Consider the following 25,830-nt stretch of genomic DNA (forward strand, 5'->3'; position numbering starts at 1 on the left):
CGGGAAAAGCAAAATGACTCACTATTTTGCAGGAAGACAGAATTTATTGCACCAATTATGTATCGTGCTGTAACACTTTTTGGCAGAGGAAGGGGAGGGGATGGTTTTTGTCAGTAATCAGGGTTGCCATCAAACGGATACTGACTGAGGCACAGGGGAGAAAGCGGGATAGGAAAATATCTTGCTATAATTTCACAATAAAGCGGGTAAGATATTCCGAAACACAAACAGCTATTCTCACACACAGGAAGCCAGCCACAAACATTAATTCAAAAGGTCTCTATGCGAGCGCGTAACATGACTCTTCAAAACTGGGGTGGAAAGGAGACTGGTTTGGGGCATTTGTCTTCATTTGAAAATGTGTTTCTTGTCAGCCAGAGTATGGTCCCTGTTGGTTCGACTGCGGGGATAGTAAATATGGCTGACACTGACCACTAGTGTAGCTCATGTACGGTGCTGGTTGCAGACGGCATTTATCTTACATTGCAAGACATTGTGTTGTGATGTCTTCAATCGATGAAGCAATCACTTGATTCAGAAGAACTGGTTACGAAGTTAACTAGCTAGGTCTAGTTAGTTTGGTTTGTTTGTTTGTTAGCCAGCTAGCTAATGTAAAGGAAAATCTGTTTCACCAACAGATTTGGCTAGACTGCTTCAAAGACTAGCGTTAGATTGCCCAGCCAAAGACAAGTTGAAAACAGTGTTGAATGCCAAATGTGCAAAACAACAAATAATTGTCTTTACATAGCTAACTAAACTGATACTTACTAGCTTATAAACTGTGGTAACTTTTTGTACTTCAATGTAACTAGCTAGCTACCAAGGATTTCCGTTTGTTGTAACATAATCTGTCCAACCTAACAACTGTTAAATGATCTTGCGGCATTGTGCCGAGTTCCTCAGTCTGTGGACACAGTCCCAAGCTTCCTATCTAGCAACCAAAGCAAAGGTCACATTGACTGCACAATGTCATGAATCACGATCAACTCCTCTGCCCGACATACTATTAATTCAGTGTCAAGTGAGGTGGGGCAGGGACTCTGACAGCTATTTATCATATGTGTTCATTTGTGTCCTATATTTGATGCCAGTCTGTTGAGCATTTACAAAGGAGAAAGTAGACCAGAGGTATTCGGTGGGGGGTCTCCTAGAGGTCAGCGTAAATATTCAAAAAATAATGATATAGATATATATTTGAATATCACTAGCAACAACAGAATAAACTAATTTTGAATTGCATACCTACAGTAGAGAAGAGGGGCATACACATGTTTTTATGATGTCAACTTTATTTCTCAACTCCTAATATTGAGCAAATTACACTCAATGGAGTCAATTACACTCACGGGAGTATCTGACATAGACTTTGAAAAAGCACCCGCGAGTATCGGCTGCGTAAGATTAAGATTTCTTGACCAAAACATGGCTAACCTTTTGTTTAACCAGCTGAACAGCTGCGCTATTAGGTAGTCTCCTGGAATGCATTTCAATTATCAGGTGTGGCTTCTTAAAAGTTCATTTGTGGAATGTCTTTACTTCTTAATGTGTTTGAGCCAATCAGTTTTGTTGTGACAAGGTAGGTGGGGTATACAGAACATAGCCCTATTTGGTAAAAGTCCATATTATGGCAAGAACAGCTCAAGTAAGCAAAGAGAAATTACAGCATCATTACTTTAAGACATGAAGGTCAGTCAATACGAAAAATGTCAAGAACTTTTAAAGTTTCTTCAAGTGCAGTCGCAAAAACCATCAAGCGCTAAATGATGAAACTGCCACAGTAATGAGGACTGACACAGGAATGGAAGACCCAGAGTTACCTCTGCTGCAGAGGATAAGTTCATTGGAGTTACCAGCCTCAGAAATTGCAGTCCAAATAAATGCTTCACAGAGTTCAAGTAAGACACATCTCAACATAAACTGTTCAGAGGAGACTGTGAATCAAGCCTTCATGGTTGAATTGCTGGAAAGAAACCACTACTAAAGAACACCAATAATAATAAGCGACTAGCTTGGGCCAAGAAACACGAGCAATGGACATTAGACCGGTGGAAATTTGTCCTTTGGTCAGGATTCCAACCGCCGTGTCTTATCAGATGTGGTGTGGGTGAACGGATGATCTCTGCATGTGAATTTCCCACCATGAAACATGGAGGAGGAGGTGTGATGGTGTGGGGGTGCTTTGCTGGTGACGCAGTTTGTGATTTTATTTAGAATTCAAGGCACACTTAACCAGCATTCTGCAACGGGACGCCTGGTTTGGGTTTAGTGGGACTATCATTTGTTTTTCAACAGGACAATGACCGAACACACCTCTAGGCTGTGTAGGAGCTATTTTACCAAGCAGAGTGATGAGTGCTGCATCAGATGACCTGGCCTCCACAATCCCCTGACCTCAACCAAATTGAGATGGTTTGGGATGAGTCAGACCGCAGAGTGAAGGAAAAGCAGCCAACAAGTGTTCAGCATATGTGGGAACTCCTTCAAGACTGTTGGAAAAGCATTCCAGGTGAAGCTGCTTGAGAGAATGCCCAGAGTGTGCAAAGCTGTCATCAAGGCAAAGAGTGGCTATTTGAAGAATCTCAAATATAGAATATATTTAGATTTTGTTAAACACTTTTTTGGTTACTACATGATTCCATGTGTTATTTCATAGTTTTAATGTCTTCACTATTATTCTACAATGTAGAAAATAGTACAAATAAGTAGGTGTTCTAAAACTTTTGACCGGTAGTGAGTGTATATATATATATATATATATGTGTGTGTGTGTATATGTATGTATATATACACATACACACACACACTATATATACACACATATATATGTGTGTATATATAGTGTGTATGTGTATATATACATACATATACACACACACACATATATATATATATATACACTCACTACCGGTCAAAAGTTTTAGAACACCTACTTATTTATATATATATATATATATTATTTAAAACTTTATTTTACTAGGCAAGTCCATTTAGAACAAATTCTTATTTACAATGATCCCCTACCAAAAGGCAAAGGCCTGCAGGGATGGGGACTGAGATCATAAAAAATAGGACAAAGCACACATCACGACGAGAGACACCACAACACTACATAAAGAGAGTCCTAACATGACATCACAACATGGTAGCAACACATGACAATAACACGGTAGCAACACATGGAAGCAGCACGAACATGGTACAAACATTGTTAGGCAAAGACAACATCATACTGCTTGCAACAAGTTACTAAAGTAATACTGCAAAAAAATGTAACAATGCAATTAACTTGATGTCCTGAATACAAAGTGTTATGATTGGGGCAAATCCAAATACAACACATTACCGAGTACCACTCTCCATATTTTCAAGCATAGTGGTGGCTGCATCATGTTATGGGTATGCATGTAGTCATTAAGTACTGGGTAGTATTTCAGGATAAAAAAATACATGGATTGGAGCTTAGCACAGGCAAAATCCTAGAGGAAAATCTGGTTCAGTCTGTTTTCCACCAGACCCCTGAAGAGGAATTCACCTTTCAGCACGAAAATAACCTAAAACACAAGTCCAAATGAACACTGGAGTTGCTTACCAATAAGACAGTGAATGTTCCTGAGTGTCAGAGTTACAGTTTTGACTTAAATATACTTGACAATCAATGGCAAGACCTGATAATGGTTGTCTAGCAATGATCAACATCCAATTTGGCAGAGTTTGAATAATTTTGAATTTAATAATGGGCAATTGTTGCACAATCCAGGTGTGGAAAGCTCTTAGAGACTTACCCAGAAAGACTAACAGCTGTAATCGCTGCCAAAGGTGATTCTACAAAGTATTGACTCTTTGGAGTGAGATATTTCTGTGTTTCATTTTTCAATGCATACAATTTCTAAAAACATGCTTTCACTTTGTCATTATGTATTGTGTGTTGATGGGTGAGAAAAAATATATTTAAACCATTTAGAATTCAAGCTGTAACACAACAAAATGTGGAATAAGTCAAGGGGTATGAATATGTTCTGAAGGCACTGTACAGTATTGCCTGCATTTCACCCAGCATAGGAGAGGAACCAGAAAGATCAGTACTTGAATTCTTTGTATTTTGGTTATTGTCAGTAAAAACATTCGCAGAGCAGGCTTAACATGCCCAACTGCCATAAATGCCTCACATTTTTTGTCTTTCACTTAAAAAATGTGGAGGAACAAGAAAGATCATCTTGGCTACTGGGTCATCCACCTCAAAAAGCAGAAGAAAGAGGACTTCGACACCCACCATCTCAGATTGTTCCCAAATTGTGTGCTGTTAGGTTTATGTCCCATCCTACATCCTGATATTACCAGGTTCTGACCTCTAGATGGTGCTGTTCATGCTACAGATTAAACATACTGTAGACCTATTCCATTTCTTAGACAAAAAAAGAACGCTTTTAGATGGAGATCCTCCATTGAGCATGCTTTTTAGTCCAAGAGTAAGTATAACAGCCCTCGCTGTCCACTATAAACAGATGGCAGATGTGGCATTATTGATCTGGTGGTTTGTGAAAAGGCTTGTGTTGTGAGCGGTTTTACAGGAATCAGTCCGGATAGTCACGCTGCTGATTTGATACACATGTTGGCCTAAAACAAGACTGCAACATATGAATGGGTTGTTGTATATAGGCCTAGTCTGCAGTGCAGAGAAGGTACCAGCTGTTATAGTGGTCTAGCATAGAATTAGAATTATTCATGAATCGATTCTTTTCATGATTTAATGTTTCCTGACTGATTCATGAATCATTCTAATTCTATGAGTAGAACTGTCAGGACAGGACTAGTTTAATCCTGACATTTCCACACAAGTGGGATGGAAGGGGTTCCTTTATCATTTTTTCCATCTTGATGTTTTAGCCCAAATGTTTGGGGAGCCTGCTTTGGTTTGAAATAGGCTAGGTAAACAAACACAGTGCAAAATTCGACATTAAAGTGACTGAATATCTTCACATGTATATCAGCATTTCTTTTGGTTTGCAGGTCTACCCAGAGTCCTGATGTGATCATCATCCCTGAACAGAAACATTAGCCTGCCCCGAAGTCAGTCCTCAACCAACCGTGGACAATCAGGATTGGATATCAAAGATAATCTGTCCTTATCCCCGTTATCTGCCTGCACTGGGTAGACACTTTCTTTTTTCCCCTCCCTGCCTGTTTCCATTTTCTGAATTGGTTGCCATATATAGATTTTCACTTTCTGACTTGTTACCTTCCTCTGACTGGACTCTTCTATTCAGATGTATTCCCTGGCTATCGTCCATCTCTCTGGGCTATAACATAAATCATTAATGTTTTCATTACGTTGGCAGTTTTACACCCCAGACCTGGTACCATAGATATTTTCACCCTAGTCTGGCAGCTAGACTGCTCCACTATACCCTGATGAATGAAGACCCCATTCGGGAAGAGTGCGCCCGGCCAGAGATCCAGAGCCGATGCAGGTTAGTTTGGCTTTAAAGGGATAGTACACCTACATTTGAAAATTACATATTGGTTTCCGTACCCTGTAAGCAGTCTATGGACGATGTATGACAGCAATCCATGCTTTGGTTTAGTTTCCCTGGCACTGTTTCCACATGCTGACATTTGAGCATTTGTGCTACAAATCCCATTTGCGCTCTTTATAGATGTTGTCGGCGTCCCAAATGGCACCCTTTTTCCTTTATTACTCACTTGCTTACTTAATTAGTCCCATCGCTCCTTTGGGCTCATAGGCCATCGACGATCCTCTCCAGCTCGTTCAACCCCGTGCCGATTCTCTTGGTGAGGGCGTCCTCTTTTCCTTTTGGCTTGCTGGTTCCAGGATAGAGCTTGCCTGGTGATGTTGGAAACACCTGGAGGACACCTATTCCCTTTATAGTGCACAACTTTTGTTTCCTTTTATAGTGCACTTCTTTGGACCAGGGCCTTTAGAGGCTCTGGTCAAACGTAGTACTCTAATTGGCCTATAGGGAATCGGCTGCCATTTGGGGGACACAGCCTTTGTTGTTTGCTCTTGTTATCGTCAGGTTACACATATAATCAGGTACATTTAGCCTACTGATAAGAGTAGATTATCTACTGAATACATTCACTACAGTCATTTGCACTAGAAGAACGTTTGATGTTTTTTTTGTGATGTTTTTTTATTTTTTATCTAAGGACACACAGGTGTTTCTTCAAACATGAAGAAAAAGGACTCCCACAAGTAAGCCAGGAATCCTTATGCACTGTACTTACCTTAGCTTTGTGATTGTGCCAATATAGGCATTCAACTGTTCTAAATGTATACATGTTGTGTAGTAGTATTACATTAAAGCTGCTTTCAGGCTAGGCTAAAACCATCTGCTGTCTGCTTAGTTTTTCCAAGGTAGAGAACATCAGTTGTGCTTGCTAAGATAAGTCAATGATTAAGTCTAGTAGTGCCATGCTGAATACCTGATATCAGATACTGGTCTTAAGTGGCCTGCTGAAGTTAATACAGGGTTAGTAGCAGCTGTGTAGGGACACTACCATGGTCAGGGTTAGGATCAGCTGAGTAGGGACACTACCATGGTCAGGGTTAGTATCAGCTGTGTAGGGACACTACCATGGTCAGGGCTATATTCACACTTGAAAGAATACAATCTTTAAAGGACTCCTGTAGACAGGTCAAGGGAAGGAAAGAAAGCAGATCTTGTCTGTAATACATTGCCATGGCCTACATACACCACATGACCAAAGGTATGCGGACACATGCTTGTTGAACATCTCATTCCAAAGTCATGGGCATTAATATGGAGGTGTTACCCCCTTTGCTGCTATAACAGCCTCCACTCTTCTGGGAAGGCTTTTTACTAGATGTTGGAACATTGCTGCGGGGACTTGCTTCCATTCAGCCACAAGCATTAGTGAGGTTGGGCACTGATGTTGGGCGATTAGGCCAGGTTCGCAGTCGGCATTCCAATTCATCCCAAAGGTGTTCGATGGGGTTGAGGTCAGGGCCCTGTGCAGGCCAGTCAAGTTCTTCCACACCGATCTCAACAAACCATTTCTGTATGGACATCACTTTGTGTACAGGGGCATTGTCATGCTGAAACAGGAAAGGGGCTTCCCCAAACTGTTGCCACTAATTTGGAAGCACAGAATCATCTAGAAGTCATTGTATGCTGTAGCGTTAAGATTTTCCTTCACTAGAACTCTAAGGGGCCTAGATCAAGACCAATATTCCTCCTCCACCAAACTTTACAGTTGGCACTATGCATTTGTAACAATATAGACTTTACGTCCGTCCCCTCGCCCCGACCTGGGCGCGAACCAGGGACGCTCTGCACACGTCACCCTCGAAGCATCGTTACACAAAAGCCGCGGCTCTTGCAGAGCAAGGGGAACCACTACTTCAAGGTCTCAGAGCAAGTGACGTCACCGATTGAAACGCCACTAGTGCGCACCACCGCTAACTAATCAAATCAAATGTATTTATATAGCCCTTCGTACATCAGCTGATATCTCAAAGTGCTGTACAGAAACCCAGCCTAAAACCCCAAACAGCAAGCAATGCAGGTGTAGAAGCACGGTGGCTAGGAAAAACTCCCTAGAAAGGCCAAAACCTAGGAAGAAACCTAGAGAGGAACCAGGCTATGTGGGGTGGCCAGTCCTCTTCTGGCTGTGCCGGGTGGAGATTATAACAGAACATGGCCAAGATGTTCATAAATGACCAGCATGGTCGAATAATAATAAGGCAGAACAGTTGAAACTGGAGCAGCAGCACAGTCAGGTGGAAGTTGAAACTGGAGCAGCAGCATGGCCAGGTGGACTGGGGACAGCAAGGAGTCATCATGTCAGGTAGTCCTTGGGCATGGTCCTAGGGCTCAGGTCAGTTGAAACTGGAACAGCAGCATGGCCAGGTGGACTGGGGACAGCAAGGAGTCATCATGTCAGGTAGTCCTGACAGCAGCACAGTCAGGTGGAAGTTGAAACTGGAGCAGCAGCATGGCCAGGTGGACTGGGGACAGCAAGAAGTCATCATGTCAGGTAGTCCTGGGGCATGGTCCTAGGGCTCAGGTCAGTTGAAACTGGAACAGCAGCATGGCCAGGTGGACTGGGGACAGCAAGGAGTCATCATGTCAGGTAGTCCTGACAGCAGCACAGTCAGGTGGAAGTTGAAACTGGAGCAGCAGCATGGCCAGGTGGACTGGGGACAGCAAGGAGTCATCATGTCAGGTAGTCCTGGAGCATGGTCCTAGGGCTCAGGTCCTCCGAGAGAGAGAAAGAAAGAGAGAAGGAGAGAATTAGAGAACGCACACTTAGATTCACACAGGACACCGAATAGGACAGGAGAAGTACTCCAGATATAACAAACTGACCCCAGGCCCCCGACACATAAACTACTGCAGCATAAATACTGGAGGCTGAGACAGGAGGGGTCAGGAGACACTGTGGCCCCATCCGAGGACACCCCCGGACAGGGCCAAACAGGAAGGATATAACCCCACCCACTTTGCCAAAGCACAGCCCCCACACCACTAGAGGGATATCTTCAACCACCAACTTACCATCCTGAGACAAGGCTGAGTATAGCCCACAAAGATCTCCGCCACTGCACAACCCAAGGGGGCGCCAACCCAGACAGGATGACCACAACAGTGAATCAACCCACTCAGGTGACGCACCCCCTCCAGGGACGGCATGAGAGAGCCCCAGTAAGCCAGTGACTCAGCCCCTGTAATAGGGTTAGAGGCAGAGAATCCCAGTGGAAAGAGGGGAACCGGCCAGGCAGAGACAGCAAGGGCGGTTCGTTGCTCCAGAGCCTTTCCGTTCACCTTCCCACTCCTGGGCCAGACTACACTCAATCATATGACCCACTGAAGAGATGAGTCTTCAGTAAAGACTTAAAGGTTGAGACCGAGTTTGCGTCTCTGACATGGGTAGGCAGACCGTTCCATAAAAATGGAGCTCTATAGGAGAAAGCCCTGCCTCCAGCTGTTTGCTTAGAAATTCTAGGGACAATTAGGAGGCCTGCGTCTTGTGACCGTAGCGTACGTGTAGGTATGTACGGCAGGACCAAATCAGAGAGATAGGTAGGAGCAAGCCCATGTAATGCTTTGTAGGTTAGCAGTAAAACCTTGAAATCAGCCCTTGCTTTGACAGGAAGCCAGTGTAGAGAGGCTAGCACTGGAGTAATATGATCCAATTTTTTGGTTCTAGTCAGGATTCTAGCAGCCGTATTTAGCACTAACTGAAGTTTATTTAGTGCTTTATCCGGGTAGCCGGAAAATAGAGCATTGCAGTAGTCTAACCTAGAAGTGACAAAAGCATGGATAAATTTTTCTGCATCATTTTTGGACAGAAAGTTTCTGATTTTTGCAATGTTATTTCACATTGGCTACACATTCATGCAGGTAGCATTCTCCTGGCATTCTCCAAACCCAGATTTGACCGTCAGACTACCAGATGGTGAAGCATGATTTATCACTCCAGAGAACACGTTTCCACTGCTCCAGAGTCCAATTCCGGCAAGCTTTATACCACTCCAGCTGATGCTTGACATTGCGCATGGTGATCTTAGGCTTGTGTGTGGCTGCTTGGCCATGGAAACCCATTTCATGAAGCTCCAGACGAACAGTTATTGTGCTGATGTTGCTCCCAGAGGCAGTTTGGAACTCGGTAGTGAGTGTTGCAACCGAGGACATACCTTTTTTATGCGCTACGTGCTTCAGCGGTCCTCTTCTGTGAGCTTGTGTGGCCTACCACTTCGCGGCTGAGCCGTTGTTGCTCCTAGACGTTTTCCACTTCACAATAACAACACTTACAGTTGACCAGGGCAGCTCTAGCGGGGAAGAAATTTGTTGACCTGACTTGTTGGAAAGGTGGTATCCTATGACGGTGCCACGTTGAAAGTCACTGAGCTCTTCAGTTAGGCCATTCTACTGCCAATGTTTTTCCTATGGATATTGCATGTCTGTGCTCGATTTTATACAGCAACGGGTGTGACTGAAATAGTCGAATCCACTAATTTGAAGGAGTGTCCACATACTTTTGTTTATATAGTGTATTTCATTATTTGAATATTGTATCCTATTTGATATACTGTAATACCAGACTTATCTAGAAGCTAATGTACTGTGAAGGACTGACAGCCAGTTATCAAAGGTTTTCCCTCTTCTTTTCATTGGCTATGTGGATTTTTGTTTCCCCAATCCCTCTCTTCTCATTGGCTGAAATCTGAAATGTACAGGAAACACAAGAACAGCATGGGCCCCAACAAGGTGGTGTCGTCGTCTGCGCCCCGCCGGAACATGGTGGGCTGTCGTATCCAGCACATCTGGAAGGAGGGGAGCACTGCGTCTCAGTCGCTGTGGAAAGGCATGGTGCTGGACCAGGTGCCCGTCAACCCCTCGCTTTACCTCATCAAGTACGACGGCTTTGACTGTGTCTACGGCCTGGAGCTACATAAAGATGAGAGGGTGCAGGGACTTGAGGTGCTCCCTGACCGTCAAGGTATGGACTTGGTCTATTGTGCATTCGGACAGTATTCGGACCCTTTGACTTTTTCCACATTTTGTATAATTACAGCCTTTTTCTAAAATTGATTACATTTTTCTCTCATCAATCTACACACAATACCCCATAATGACAAAGCAAAAACAGGTTTTTAGATATTTTAGCAAATTTGTTAAAAAATATCACATTTACATAAGTATTCAGACCCTTTACTTAGTACTTTGTTGAAGCTCCTTTGGCAGCGATTACAGCCCCGAGCCTCAAGCATTTTGCTACACTCGCATTAACATCTGCTAACCATGTGTATGTGACCAATAAAATTTGATTTGAGTCTTCTTGGGTATGATGTTGCAAGCTTGGCACACCTGTATTTTGGGAGTTTCACCCATTCTTCTCTGCAGAACCTATGAAGCTCTCTCAGGTTGGATGGGGAGCGTCGCTGCACAGCTTTTTCAGGTCTCTCTGGGCTCTGGCAGGGCCACTCAAGGACATTCAGAGACTTGTCCCGAAACCACTCCTGCGTTGTCTTGGCTGTATACTTAGGGTCGTTGTCCTGTTGGAAGGTGAACCTTCGCCCTAGTTTTAGGTCCTGAGCGCTCTGGGGCAGGTTTTAATCAAGGGTCTCTCTGTACTTTGCTCCGTTCATCTTTCCCTCGATCCTGACTAATCTCCCAGTCCCTGGCGCTGAAAAACATCTACACAGCATGATGCTGCCACCACCATGCTCCACCGTAGGGATTGTGCCAGGTTTCTTCCAGACGTGACGCTTGGCATTCAGGCCAAATTAAACCAATCTTGGTTTCATCAGACCAGAGAATCTTGTCTGAGAGTCCTTTAAGTGCCTTTTGGCAAACTCCAAGTGGACTGTCATGTGCATTTTACTGAGGAGTGGCTTTCGTCTGGCCACTCTACCATAAAGGCCTGATTGGTGTAGTGCTGCAGAGATGGTTGTCCTTCTGGAAGGTTATCCCATCTCCACAGAGGAACTCTGTAGCTCTGTCAGAGTGACAATTAGGTTTTTGGTCACCTCCCTGACCAAGGCCCTTCTCCCCTGATTGCAAAGTTTGGCCAGGTGGCCAGCTCTAGGAAGAATATTGATGGTTCCAAACTTCTTCTATTTCAGAATGATTGAGGTCACTGTGTTCTTGGGGACATTCAACTCTGCAGAAATGTTTTGGTACCCTTCCCCAGATCTGTACCTCGACACAGTCCTGTCTCGCAGCTCTACAGACAATTCCTTCCACCTCATGGCTTGGTTTTTGCTCTAACGTGCACTGTCAACTGTGGGACCTTTATATAGAAAGGTGTGTGCCTTTCCAAATCATGTCTAATCAATTGAATTTACTACAGGTGTACTCCAATCCAGTTGTAGAAACATCTCAGGGATGATCAATGGAAACAGGATGCACCTGATCATGTTCGTGTCTCATAGCAAAGGTTCTGAATACTTATGTAAATAAGTTATTTTTTGACACTTTCTCATTTTGGGTTATTGTGTGTAGATTGATGAAAAAATATATTTTCATCAATTTTAGAATAAGGCTGTAACTTAACAAAATTTGGAAAAAGTCAAGGGCTCTGAATTCTTTCCAAATGTGTATATATATAGTGTCAACATTGTTATCTCAACATATTGATTTACTGACTAGTGATCACACAATGTGGATAAACCACTATCATAGACAAGCTTATTTTTGTGCTCTAATGGTCTTCTATGTTCATATGCGAATCTCTCTAAGATTTGTCCGTGCTAGAAATGGGGCGTCAGGGTAGCCTAGTGGTTAGAGCGTTGGACCGGAAGGTTGCAAGTTCAAACCCCTGAGCTGACAAGGTACAAATCTGTTGTTCTGCCCCTGAACAGGCAGTTAACCCACTGTTCCTAGGCCGTCATTGAAAATAAGAATTTGTTCTTAACTGACTTGCCTAGTTAAATAAAATAACAAATATATGAATTGTAATTGAAGTGCTTGTTGGCTTCATTACCAATCATCCCTGTCCCATATTTTTGTTGACCTGTTACAGCCTCCACGCGCACCAGCGACGTCAACCTGGCCGACACGATGATAGGGAAGGCTGTAGAGCATATGTTTGAGACGGAGGACGGGACTAAAGACGAGTGGAGGGGCATGGTTCTGGCCCGAGCCCCCATCATGAACACCTGGTTCTTCATCACCTACGAGAAAGACCCCGTTCTGTACATGTACCAGCTCCTAGACGACTACAAGGAGGGAGACCTGAGGATCATGCCTGACTCCAGTGAGTACAGTAAAAATGTAGTTAAAGCCGACAGCATGTATGAGACTCTGTCTTATTACAAAGCGTATAATATGTTATGCAGGTATGGTAATACTAAAATCTGAGAGGTAAACAGATCTCTCCATCCAACTATAGTGTTCTTATAACAAAATACTAAACAGTGTAGACCAAATCCCAATGTGAAAATGTATAAAATACTAAGTAGTGTAGACCAAATCCCAATGTGAAAATGTATAAAATATTAAGTAGTGTAGACCAAATCCCAATGTGAAAATGTATAAAATACTAAGTAGTGTAGACCAAATCCCAATGTGAAAATGTATAAAATACTAAGTAGTGTAGACCAAATCCCAATGTGAAAATGTATAAAATACTAAGTAGTGTAGACCAAATCCCAGTATGAAAATGTTTAAAATACTTAGTAGTGTAGACCGAAAACCAAATTCTGAAAATGTATAAAATTCTAAGCAGTGTAGATCTAATCCCAATGTGCAAATTTTTAAAATACTTAACAGTTGGACCCCAGGAAGAGTAGCTGCTGCTTATGCAACAGCTAATGGGGATCCTAATCAAATACCTAATCCCAATGTGAAAATCATCTGGAAATGCAGATTAGAGACTCGATTTTATAGCCTCCATCTTTCCGTAGCCTATTCAAAATTGTTTTTTAATTTGAAGCTTGCTGCTGGTCAAACCTTTGAGTCTAAGTACATTTTTATCAAATCAGTTAAATAGGCAAAATGTTGATGTTGCACAGTGCACACAATAAAATAATACAGAATATTAGGTAGAATTATGTGCTGCTCTCAGACTGACAGGCTAACATCACATTAAAATATTCTCCTTCAACGGAAATAAAGAAAACATTTCAGAGAACCTCATAACATTCTCCATCTACCTATAGTGATGCCATTATAAAAATACAAGCTGTCGACCAGACATATCCATTATTTTAGATACAACAAAAAATTTACGTGTGAAACTTCACTGCCAGACAAGTCAAAACAATTTTGCTGGCTGCGCGGCAATAAAGCAGCATTTTCTTATCGTTCGGATCCGATACAGACCCAATTGTACTTGGACCCGGCCCTCTCTCATCTCTTACATGTTTCGGGTCGGATTTGGTACACCTCGATTCCAAATCGGGTATAGTATTGACTTTCAAAGAAATGAACGGGTCCTGTTAGGGACAGGTGGGAAGTTTGCAGGTCCATTTCTCTCCGGATGGTGAGGCTTCTCTTAATAATGATAATAGCCTACTCTTTGATGTTCTCCCTTAATGATTAAAGCTATCATCATTGTTATGGTAAACTTACTTTACATAGCCCTCTTTATTCCTTTGGGGAACAAACTAGAACGGTCCACCAGTTCTTCTGCTAGTCTAGTGATTCATTTAACCTGACATTGACAGGCCACAATAAACCTGTTTATGTGTTGTCTCTGCCTGTTGATTTGATCTCAATTGGACTAACCTGGTTAAATAAAGCTAAATTAATGAATTGGTATACGTATGTATTTTCTTCTCCCCCAGATGACACTCCGCCTGCAGAGCGGGAGCCAGGGGAGGTAGTGGACAGTCTGGTGGGGAAACAGGTGGAGTACGCCAAAGAGGACGGCTCCAAACGAACTGGCATGGTTATCCACCAGGTGGATGCCAAACCTTCAGTCTACTTCATCAAGTTCGACGACGACTTCCACATCTACGTCTACGACCTTGTCAAGACCTCCTAAGGCGACCTTTTACCCTTTGACCTTTTCACACTACTGAGCCGAATCGAGCTGTACTGGGCTGGCCTGGTTACACGTACATCCACCATAGCTGAAAAGACTATGCGAAAATGTGTTAGAGGTGGTACAGTTTGGTTCACGTCGGCACGGTAGTGTGAAAAGGGCACTGGGTCTCTGGGCCTAGAGGACAGGCGGTCTGTCTGGGGAGTTAATGATGGATGCAGGAAAGACGATGGTCATCATCACCACATGGAACCTTACCTTATCCACCAACTTTTCTTAAATATATCTCGAACGTTTCGTGCAACAGCTTCTTTGAGATGCGACAGATGGACAGCTAGATTGGATATTTCACTGAAGCCTTTGGATTGCTACTAAAGCATCTCGTGTTCTAGAATCTAGTCAGAAGAGAGAGAGGGGAGGGGTCACTGTGCAACTGAGTTATTGGCCACTTGATTGGCTGAGAGGACTATTTGTTTCTGCAACTGGCTGTCCCCTATCAGAGTAAAGATCTGAAGGATTTGTTACATAGATCCCTTTGTAAGGGGAGGGACGGGAAAAAGATATCAGCGTTATTTGAACACTGCATATTTAGTGCGACCTTTAAAGTGAATTACTATCTGGGTTTGTTTCCATCTCAGAGAATTGTTCAATCCTTGACTATGATTATATTTGTTTGTTTGTAATGTTAAAAGATACACAACATATGCAGTGAGCAAAGGCATTTGTTGAAGTTTTGTGAGGGACATGACCATTGCTTTAATTCAAATGTTTCTTTGTTTTTTTCCCAATAACTTTTTAATGTATGTTCATATATAATGATAGTTAAATACTGATGTTTTATCTGAAGCACTAATTTCAAAGAATCCACTCAGAAAACATTTACGCAGTTGTCTTTATAAGTTTTGCCTTTTAATAATAATTATATGTTGATCATTCTCAACAAACACTATTCAGAATGGTTGACCAGTGAGAACGTTAATCTGTAGTCCTGAGACTGAGTTGGTTCATTAGGCCTTGCCAAAGCCCTCGACCCTTATCATTCATTATCCAATCATAATAACAGCAATAATTATTATAATTATTCAGATAATACTTATGTTTGTTATTATCGTTCCTGTAGTCATATGTTTACCTTTTTTTGGGGGGGGGTCAAGCATATTTTCTATATTTGTTGACTTTTGACTTTCATTGTTATACGTTATTTAGAGACATCACCTCTGTCTTTGAGTTAAACAGATGTTCTGTTTAATTGGCATGGTAACCTTTTAGTAAACTGTTTTATCATGCCTTTAAAAAAATAAAGACAGTATGGTGAAAGCACTGCAAAGTATTTGGAAACTAAAACTTCAAACCAGCTCCTCAAAAGTGTTCTAAATTCAGCAGTACCACTACAACCATACTAAAGTGTTTCTAAAATCTTCACACAACTGTTAATTCACAACAAGTATTCAAAACTTTAAAAGCAACACCCACTTTATAGAGTGCGTGTAATATTGTACTCAAGGAAAGGTTACTAGCCTCAATTAGACTTTTATTTGCCATATTTTGTTGAGATGAGCTGTTTCCCGCCATTATTTAAAGCTTATAATAATGTAGTTAAAATGTGATAGCCGTTTCTGGCTTTCTCTGTGTGTGACAAAACAACATTCACCAGATGCCCCTAGTAGGCCCCTTTGGAATGTTACAATGGTTGTCAGAGAAACAGTGGGCTACTGAGCACTCTAGAACCTCTGACATACAGATGTTGTTAATTACTGTAGTAACATTTAGTGTTCATGTGACTGTAACCCCTCCTCTACACTCCTCTGCCTTACTACTCTTTCTCCATGCCCTTCTTGACCTTTAGCAGTGTTTATTCCCAGTCTCTGAAGAGGTAGTATAGTCCTGATATTTTCATTAGCCTGTGTAGTAACAGAACAGATGTGCCGTTGTGACTGATTTGCGATTAGATAAACCACTGCATCTTCAGCTGAAGTGCCTGCAGAGACATATAAAGCCCATTATTTTTTATTTTTTATTTTTACATTTTATAACTGTTTTTCTTTCTTTGACTGTATGGCTGAATGGTAGCTTTAGAAATGAAAACCTGAGAGATTATGTGTATCGGTTATAATGAGGCTCATAATTTGAAGACCCCATAAGGTACCGTATACACCTCTGTATCTAAGAAAATAAACACAAGTATCTTATGTATCCTGTTGTATTCCAAACCGAAAACTGACTTGTGTTTTATGCAAGATGTCACCTTCAGGAAAAGAATGAAAGTGTTTGATGGATTGGCATTTCACACTGTGTTTGATGTTGGTTCATTTTGGGATAAAAAAATTAAAAAAGAGAATATGAAAATAGTCCATTATTTTGCATGAGTAGCGGAAACAGTAGAACTGTAAGTGGAAGTTAGTGTGAGATACATGCATCTGTCATAACGTTTTTTATGAGGTTATATCTTCATTCTGTTACCTGTTGTGACGCTCCCTTTTTTATTTTCCTGTTTTGCATTTCTTAAGAAAAGCAAAGTAATTTTTTGTATGACATTTTTTATTCTGCTCTGCTATAGGATGAAACTCACTGGGGTTGTATGAGGGGCCAATAGAAAGGCCACATGATGCCAGTGTTACACAGCATTTGAGGGATCATATCTTTCACATACAATACCAATGTTGTCCGTAAATATTTTTTATATGTATCTTTTGAGTGCCAGGAAAACTTTTGAGTGCAAGGAAAACATGAACTCAAAGAAAAAGGCCTTATAAAATTGGTAGGGAGATGTTTATACAGCGTATATATATATATATATATATATATGTAAGAGAGAGAGATATGTGTGTGTATATATATATATTTGTGTGTGTATGTATGGGGTGTGCAAGGTAGGTAGCACATCTTAGTTACATATCAGAAGAATAAACAATGTACATAGACACTTTAAAGAGAAAATATTAGGGTTTTCATTTCTCAAAGTTACTCTTAAATCAGTTTAAAATAAGATTGAAAACTATGATTTACTGTATATGGTCCCTTTTAGATGCTGTTGCTCTTTTCTAACTTGTAAAATACAGTGTATAGTCTATTCTTCATGTTTGTTGGCATCTACTTCAATGGCTTCTATTTGAACTGGTAATTTGTTATTACTCTGAACAATGTAGAGAGTTAATTTGATTTGCTTTAGGGGTATAAACATTTAAAAACATGTTACTTAGATCTGTCATTTTTATAATTGTTACGTAAGTATCCTTATAACATTTGAGAAAATAAAAACGTAATGTGAGGTTGTGTGGTGGTTTCTTTCCTTATGGTTTTTCTGCTTTTAAAGATGCCAGACTTAGGTATTTCTCGTACAGAAGATCACTCCCCTCAATCAAATGTATTCGTCACATACACAGTGTTCAGCAGGTGTAAAGACATAAGGCTATTTGCATTGTGTAAATATTACTGATTGCGCCTTTAAATAGTTACGTAGAGGACTTAGGACACTGATTGGCCACGTGAGATGTCAATCAAACTGGCAGTTTGTTTTAGCCAACCAACAGTAACCAGCTCTACAGCAGTCGATACAGTTCGTTATGACAGGTTGTAAGGTGATAGTAACTATCTCTATATAGTGATTGAAGAATGAAAATGATGACCGTTTTGCACTTCTACGAGTGATTTCACGTCTTGGTTGGTAACGGTTCACCGCGGGTAACTGCTACAACTGTAACCGTCTTAAACTGGTTTTGACTACAGTTGCCTAGGTCGTTAGTGGCTGTCACAAATATTTTTGTATAACTAAACCTGTATATAACTAGAACTGTTCGATTCGACCATGGTGGAGGTTTTTGTTGGGAAAACTCTGCTCAATAAAGAAGGGGATCTTATTGATCCAGAGGAAACTCTCAGGAATAAAGTAGTAGGAATATATTTTTCTGCCGGCTGGTGCCCGCCTTGTCGAGATTTCACCCCTATTCTATGCGATTTTTACACGGAACTTGTCGAGGAGAGCAAGCCACCTGCACAGTTCGAAATAGTTTTCATATCTTCTGACAAGTCAAGTGATGATATGGTGGAATATTATCATGACATGCACGGAGACTGGCTGGCCCTGCCATGGACGGATCAATACAAACAGTAAATTCTTAGGATTTAGCTTATTTCTTGTAGCCTATCCCTATTTGAGTTATTGTAAATAGCCTAGTGACACAAAAATGTCTACATATATTATGGCTGAACTGATCGTATATGCTTTTCCCCACGGTTTGTAGGCTACGGGCTTTTTAAAGGGTTTACGCGTCACCCTCTGAGGGATTAGGTTTAAAAATAGGGCAAGGTCTCTACGTGCCTGATTAGCCAAAGTGATTGGAACTCTGCAAGGCTAGCCTACTGTATGTTCTGACACATTGGGACCTGTATTTTATGTTGTAGAACAGTGGTTCCCAACCTTTTTCGGTTACTGTACGACCAACTGAATTTTGCTCTGCCCGGAGTACCCCTGAAGTACCCCCTCATGTGCATTTTACCAGTAGGCCTATGGTCTCATGAGTCTTCTCAAGTACCCCCTGTGGATAGGCCACGTACCCCCAGGGGTCCTAGAACCCCTGGTTGGGAACCACTGTTGTAGAACATGAAATTGTTATTCTCACCCATTTGATTGATAATTGGCCTATCAATTATGAGAAACCTGTGTAGCTATCCTGAAACATCCCTCTCATAATTGGTTTCTGTGACTGACACAATCCTTTGTGCCTTCATGAAAAGTGAATGTATTATTTTTGCCTGGTATGGACCATGTGGTGATAAAGACCTGATTGTGCCCTGTGCTGTTCCACTTTCCCTTCCCAGTGATCTCAAGAACAGGTTCAAAATCACAGCAGTCCCCAAGCTGGTGATTGTGAAGGAGAATGGAGACGTGATCACAGACAAAGGCAGGAAACAGATCCGGGACCAGGGCCTGGCCTGCTTCAGGAGCTGGCTTGAGGTGGCCGAAGTCTTCCAGAACTTTAAAGCTTCCTAGACATTCTAAAATACATCATTCTACATTCTAGAGCACCTTCCTGCTCCTAACCCATAGACTGTTCTTATCTAGCTGTCTATTCTAAACATCTGCACTACAACGCAATACTGTCTATATTCTAAACTTCTGCACTACAATGCAATACTGTCTATATTCTAAACTTCTACACTACAATGCAATACTGTCTATATTCTAAACTTCTACACTACAATGTAATACTGTCTATATTCTAAACTTCTGCACTACAATGTAATACTGTCTATATTCTAAACTTCTGCACTACTGTTAAGTTTTTCTTCCGATGAAGGAGAGGCGGACCAAAATGCAGCGTGGTTATTTCGATTAATCTTTAATAAAGACGAACCATACAAAACCGTGAAAACCTAAACAGCCTTATCTGGTGCAAACAAACACTGAGACAGGAACAATCACCCACAAAACACTCAAAGAATATGGCTGCCTAAATATGGTTCCCAATCAGAGACAACGATAAACACCTGCCTCTGATTGAGAACCACTTCAGGCAACCATAGACTTTTCTAGACAACCCCACTATACCACAATCCCGATACCTACAAAACCCCAAGACAAAACACACCACATAATTAACCCATGTCACACCCTGGCCTGACCAAAATAATAAAGAAAACACAAAATACTAAGACCAGGGCGTGACAACTACAATGTAATACTGTCTATATTCTAAACTTCTACACTACAATGTAATACTGTCTATATTCTAAACTGCTACACTACAATGTAATACTGTCTATATTCTAAACTTCTACACTACAATGTAATAATATCTATATTCTAAACTTCTACACTACAATGTAATACTGTCTATATTCTAAACTTCTACACTACAATGTAATAATATCTATATTCTAAACTTCTACACTACAATGTAATAATATCTATATTCTAAACTTCTACACTACAATGTAATAATATCTATATTCTAAACTTCTGCACTACAATGTAATACTGTCTATATTCTAAACTTCTACACTACAATGTAATAATATCTATATTCTAAACTTCTACACTACAATGACAATATGTCTTTTTTTCGAATGAATAGACATGAGTGGCTTGTATTTTCAGAATACATATTTTGAGGCGTTTGGCAATTTTTTATATTTTGTTTTATATGACTTAAAATGCACAATAATGATTAAATCCTTTGCTGTCTGTTTACAGTCTGATAGTTATTGTAAAGTGTTATGATGTTATGTTATGGAACAATCGAGTCAGTGCCATTCCCCAGTGTGCCATTAGAATGCTAAAAGAAAAGCCCATAGGATAGTATTTTCACCATAGTTAATTCACCATAGCTAAGTCTCACTCTTCATTGCCTGCGCACCTCTTTGCATTTAAGCACAATCATTTTGTTTTCCTTGTAAGTTGGCAAGCTCTTCGACTTTGATTACGATAGTCAACAGTCAGCACACATCCAAGCCTGTCTCTATAGATTTGATTGCTATTTAGGTTACATAAGGCCCTTGTTGTAGTTACATAAAGAGAATGCTCCAGAGATGCTATTATAACAAATCATGCTGATGTCAAATAATTCAATAATGTCCACTCGATGGATGTAAAACTAACAAGGTAACGCTAATGCCTTTGCACGTTATTCCAGTGATATCCTTTATACCACAGGATGTCGACATAGACTCACTTATAAGGCTGCATCCTCAGCTAGAGATTATATGCTACAGCACTTCTCCCTCCCCCATAGAGTTGATGTTTTTCCACCTATTATCTTTTGTGAGAAAGCATTTCATGTAAACAATGTATTTTTAAGAATATTTTGAGAGAGTTGCTATTGCAATATGTCAAACAGGGAAACTAGTTTGAGGGGGATTTGACCAAATGCTAAACTGAACATGATCCTTTGAATTAAAAGAGGCTTGACAAAGTAGAGGAATTTTGTGTTAAACAAACCTCTGAAATGCCATAGGCATAGCGCTTGTTCAGTCAGCTCCTTGCCTCCCATTACGTTATGGTCTCTGACTGAAATACTGCCTACACAGTGCTGACTGGGCCGTTCAGTCCTCTGGTTAATTCACTTATGCAATGATGGTGAATTATTTAGAATCTGTTGAAGAAACTTGCTGTCCTTACTCAGCTGAAGTGCCTTTAGGTCAGCATCTTGACCATAAAAATGTACATTTGGGTTTTTATGACAGCAGTTATTGTCAAGGTGACAATGGTGACAAGTGATCAGAGACACCTTTAAGACACCTTGTTCACTGGTCCAACAGCTGTCCTGTTGAAAGAGCTGCCACCAGTTTAGCAATTGAGAGGTCTTGAACCAGCAACCCTACAACTACAGGGCAAGTGCACACCTGTGGCATAGATCAAGTGTGCCATAATGGTCTAGACCTCTTGGTGGTGGCCATAGTTTGCTCATATAGGCTACAGCGAGGCTACACCAAGGCTATAGGCTACACCGAGGCTATAGGCTACAGCAAGGCTATAGGCTACCATGAGGTAGGTAGGCTTGTGAGGCAAAGTCACTCCAATGAACGGGTTGACAAAACTCACAATACATTTTTCCAGCTCTTCTTGGTGATGCAACCATTATATAACACTTTGCCTAGTGCAAACTAGTCCCAAGAGAGCAACAAAAAAACTTAGGCTGTTTGAACGGTTTGACTTTTTACTGGGCTTGAATGCATGGCACACAATCACACAACATTTGTGAGGTTCTCAGGACCTGCTTGAGCCAGACTTCCCAAGTACCCAAATGAACTGTCTGACCTCAGACACTGCTCTGAGACCTGTTCTCAGTGTTCCCTTGAGACACAGCTGGAGGGAATGTGTGTAATGAGTGGACATGATGAATAAACCACTGTACGGTAGACTGGCGGGCGGCTGTGGTTTTCATACCACTGTGCAGCTCTGCTTCTAAATCGCAGAACAGAGTTGCAACAAGAGGACCTCAGTTACCTAAACCCCAACTCAAAATACCACCGACGGCAGGCGAAAACAGGGTTCCCTTTTCACAACTGATTTCAACGAAATATTATTGGTTCCACAGCCTTTTTATAGATTTGTCAACCTTTTGTCATTGAAAAAAAAAATGTTGGCCCAAACAGGAGAAAAGTTCAGTCAACTTAAAATGATGTTTGCTCATTTTTTGGCATCGTACCTGAAAAAAAAAGCCTGTGGAACTAGTTACACCCACAGTACTTTTTAACAGACTTTTTAACAGACAATGTTTTCAACTGACATATTTTCAACTGAGCTGCAGAGTAGCAAAACAGGTGAAATCAGTCATTGACGCAGACATGGTGGCATAGCGGAATATTGGAAGGCCATGAAACAAGAGGTTGTGCATTCAAATCCCAGGTGAGGACAAGCTGAATAATAATTAGTGTATAAATGAACATGCACAATGTAATCATGTATGTTATGCCTTGTGTGTCAAATATGTCAGTTGAAAACATTGTATTTTAAAAGCACTGTGTCTGTAACTAGTTCCACAGCCTTTTTTTTTAGGTAAGATTCCCTAAATACCAGTTACTTATAACTAAATCGTTGAAACAACTAGACTTGTGTTTTTTTTTTTTTTTACAGTGTAGACGCACCTTTTTAGAATAACGGTCACGCAGTTCAAATTGAAATAGGATATCAATCGGGATAAACTGGCATTTATTTTTAGACTAACATTTATTTCCCTCTTCATATTAGCCAATAATGGTACATTTGATATTTCAACACCAAAGTTGTTTGCCTACATGTTCATACTAGACCAAAAGACAGAACCGTGCTGCGCTTTTTACGCATGCTGTGCGTTAGGGGAGTTTCTCAACTCTCATCTCCCCGATGTTTTCATATGGACTGCCAGTCTATCTCAGAACCAGACAAGACCAAATAATATAAGCTACAGCACAACTAAAATTGGGTATAGACGAATCCAGATCCACATGTCTCACTTAGGAGATTCAGTCGAAAAGGACTAAGCTACTTTCTTTTAAATACGGGCATATGACTGTATGAATGTATGAAAGCCAGTAGTGTTTATTGTGCTATAAGGGCATGCTGAATCAGGTAACAACACATCCTTTATGTGAGTGTTGAGGAGAGGCGGAGAAACCACCGCGGCGGGGTGGGCTCGCAGAATCCTCTTCCTGTGTGAGTACACACATGCTCTTTATTCACCGCACTTTTTACACTCGTGCTTACGGTCCAGAGCTTGAAGACCGGGGTATCGCAACGAGAATCTTCCACTGGAATAAGGAGAAATGGTTGAATGAAAGGTATGGAGAAAGCATGATGATTGTTATCGTCTCTCTGTGTGTCTAATGTTTGAGAGTGTCATGCTGTGGGTAAGTAGGATAACCTTTGCCTGTGTTCAATATTGTTTGATTTGGCGGTTGATGCGGGCACATGTTGCCATGTAAATACCAAATGAACTGTCTGTTCACATCAGGGAAGTTTAGTCTCTTTCCTAGATGGTGAGATGAGATTTGGCGATGGAAATTGTTTCAGCATCAAGAAGATAACGCTGAATGTATAGGCTAAGCCTTATGAAATATAACACACACACACACACACACACACACACACACACACACACACACACACACACACATATATATATATATATATATACATTTCAATTTGTACAATGAATCAGATTGTGAAATGATTATGAACATACAGAGTACATGTGTGTGTGTGTGTGTGTGTGTGTGTGTGTGTGTGTGTGTGTGTGTGTGTGTGTGTGTGTGTGTGAGAGAGAGAGAGAGAGAGAGAGAGATTTGCTTAGTCCATTTCTTCTTTATTTTGGTAAATACTTTCTGATACTTATTCTTCTTCAAACTGCATTGTTGGTTAAGGGCTTGTCAGTAAGTATTTCACTGTAAGGTCTACACCTGTTGTATTCAGTGCATGTGACAAATAACATTTAATTTCCAATGAGATAGAGAGAGAGAACAGAGAGAGAGAGAGAGAGAGAGAGAGAGAACAGAATGATATAGAGAACAGAGAGAGAGAGAGAGAGAGAGAACAGAAAGATAGATAGATAGATAGAGAGGAGAGAGAGAGAGAGAGAGAGAGAGAGAGAGAACAGAGAGTGAGAGAGAGAGAAAATAGAGAGAACAGAGAGAGAGGACTGTTTAAATACGGGTGTCTTTTATTCATTGTGACAGTATTGTGCTCATCACCGGGATGTTTGTTTTTAGATGGGCTAATGCTGTGAAGAAAATAGAGATAGGATGAGAGGGAGATATTGTCAACAGAGTTAGGCTGTGGTGGAAATGGGACTGTGTCTATGAGATGAAAGAGGGTAGTGTTGGAATGAGATGACAGACAGTAGCCTAGTCTCACTCCCCCAGCAATAGCCTACATGGATAGGATGGAAGGAGTTTGGTGAAGAGAAGAGGTGTGTCCAGTTCTCTCATGTTGACAGAGATGATGATGAGAACACATTCTATTCTGTGGGAGAGACGGACTGGCACACAGAGCGACTAAAAGGAGACGCATGATGTTGTGAGGCTCCTGCCTTACCTCGTGTGAACAGAGAATCACTCTGCTAAGACAGGTTCTCTTTCTGCTTCTCTCTTTCTGCTTCTCTCACCTTTTGCTCTCTCTCTCTCTCACTCACTCACTCACACACACACACACACACACACACACACACACACACACACACACACACACACACACACACACACACACACACACACACACACACTCATCCAGCCAGTCCGACTGACGTCACGCAAAATTCAGATGACAATTGGGTAGATTAGCAGTAAGCGGTCAATTGGGAACATTGCGAGAGCGTAGAGTAAAGAAGGTTGTTTGCGTTGGGGCAAATACCCCCAGACATTACAACATCCAAACACCTAGCCGCAGCTCTGCACTCGCACACAACTCACAGCTAATGTCCTCTTGACTGTACTGCATGCTAATTCAGGGCCTTGGTTTTAATCAGGAAATTACTCTCTAAGCCTGCTTTATGCAATCGTGAAAAAGTTGGCCTAAAGTGCCTCACTGTTAAAATATTTGGCCATAATAGATCCATTTGTTTTCTAAATCAGAAATTAATCAACTGGGATTTCTTGAAATGTGTTTTGTATGAATTATTTAGACAGATATTGTAGGTATATTTTAAGCCAGTCAAAAATCTGTCAGATACTATTTTCCTTCTAAAAAGCTAAGTCAGACCCCACTCTGTAACAGTGAAATGGCTATTCAATAGCCAAACATATGTGTGTCACTTGGTGCCAAGAATCCTTTCTGTTTAGGTGGATATAGTTTCCCTTAGTGAGATGTTCACTACTACAATACATTATGTATCTGTGTGTGAGTCTAATGTCCGTTTGTTAGATGTCCTCCTGTTTCCATGT

At 41.1% G+C, this 25,830-nt stretch overlaps 3 protein-coding genes across 5 annotated transcripts in view; all 3 read left to right on the forward strand.

Annotated features, from left to right (window-relative positions):
* The first annotated feature begins 101 nt into the window (after window positions 1-101).
* LOC115105965 (spindlin-Z) lies at window positions 102-17,743 on the forward strand. Of its 2 annotated transcripts, XM_029628510.2 has the most exons (7): window positions 102-206; window positions 5,008-5,149; window positions 5,337-5,468; window positions 6,169-6,214; window positions 10,223-10,485; window positions 12,511-12,744; window positions 14,276-17,743. In XM_029628510.2, exons 3-7 carry the CDS (start codon window positions 5,414-5,416, stop codon window positions 14,473-14,475), a joined length of 798 nt encoding a protein of 265 aa, XP_029484370.1. In that variant the 5' UTR covers window positions 102-206; window positions 5,008-5,149; window positions 5,337-5,413; the 3' UTR covers window positions 14,476-17,743. The 2 variants fall into 2 exon arrangements, with proteins under 2 accessions (XP_029484370.1, XP_029484372.1); XM_029628512.2 differs by lacking the exon at window positions 6,169-6,214.
* Window positions 17,744-17,984: 241 nt separating this feature from the next.
* Window positions 17,985-20,667, forward strand: nxnl2 (nucleoredoxin like 2). The gene is made up of 2 exons (XM_029626100.2): window positions 17,985-18,582; window positions 19,294-20,667. Exons 1-2 carry the CDS (start codon window positions 18,281-18,283, stop codon window positions 19,463-19,465), a joined length of 474 nt encoding a protein of 157 aa, XP_029481960.1. The 5' UTR covers window positions 17,985-18,280; the 3' UTR covers window positions 19,466-20,667.
* Window positions 20,668-23,263: 2,596 nt separating this feature from the next.
* LOC115105966 (chondroitin sulfate N-acetylgalactosaminyltransferase 1-like) overlaps window positions 23,264-25,830 on the forward strand; it is a 58,923-nt gene continuing 56,356 nt past the window's right edge. The window contains exon 1 of one of the 2 annotated variants that reach the window (XM_065007551.1): window positions 23,264-23,733. The gene's annotated coding sequence lies outside the window, so the exon portion shown is untranslated. The remainder of the gene's footprint in view (window positions 23,734-25,830) is intronic. The other variant, XM_029628513.2, reaches the window with a different exon arrangement.

This window comes from Oncorhynchus nerka, linkage group LG22 (assembly GCF_034236695.1).
Source record: "Oncorhynchus nerka isolate Pitt River linkage group LG22, Oner_Uvic_2.0, whole genome shotgun sequence".
NCBI classification, from domain to species: domain Eukaryota; kingdom Metazoa; phylum Chordata; class Actinopteri; order Salmoniformes; family Salmonidae; genus Oncorhynchus; species Oncorhynchus nerka.

Bases quoted from the DNA above. Each gene is read 5' to 3' on its own strand.
- nxnl2 (XM_029626100.2), top strand. From the start codon at position 18,281: ATGGTGGAGGTTTTTGTTGGGAAAACTCTGCTCAATAAAGAAGGGGAT. The intron at 18,583-19,293 runs GTAAATTCTTAG...TTCCCTTCCCAG, and splicing joins TGGACGGATCAATACAAACA to TGATCTCAAGAACAGGTTCA.
- LOC115105965 (XM_029628510.2), top strand. From the start codon at position 5,414: ATGAAGACCCCATTCGGGAAGAGTGCGCCCGGCCAGAGATCCAGAGCC. The intron at 5,469-6,168 runs GTTAGTTTGGCT...TTTTTATCTAAG, and splicing joins GAGATCCAGAGCCGATGCAG to GACACACAGGTGTTTCTTCA. The intron at 6,215-10,222 runs GTAAGCCAGGAA...TGAAATGTACAG, and splicing joins AAGAAAAAGGACTCCCACAA to GAAACACAAGAACAGCATGG.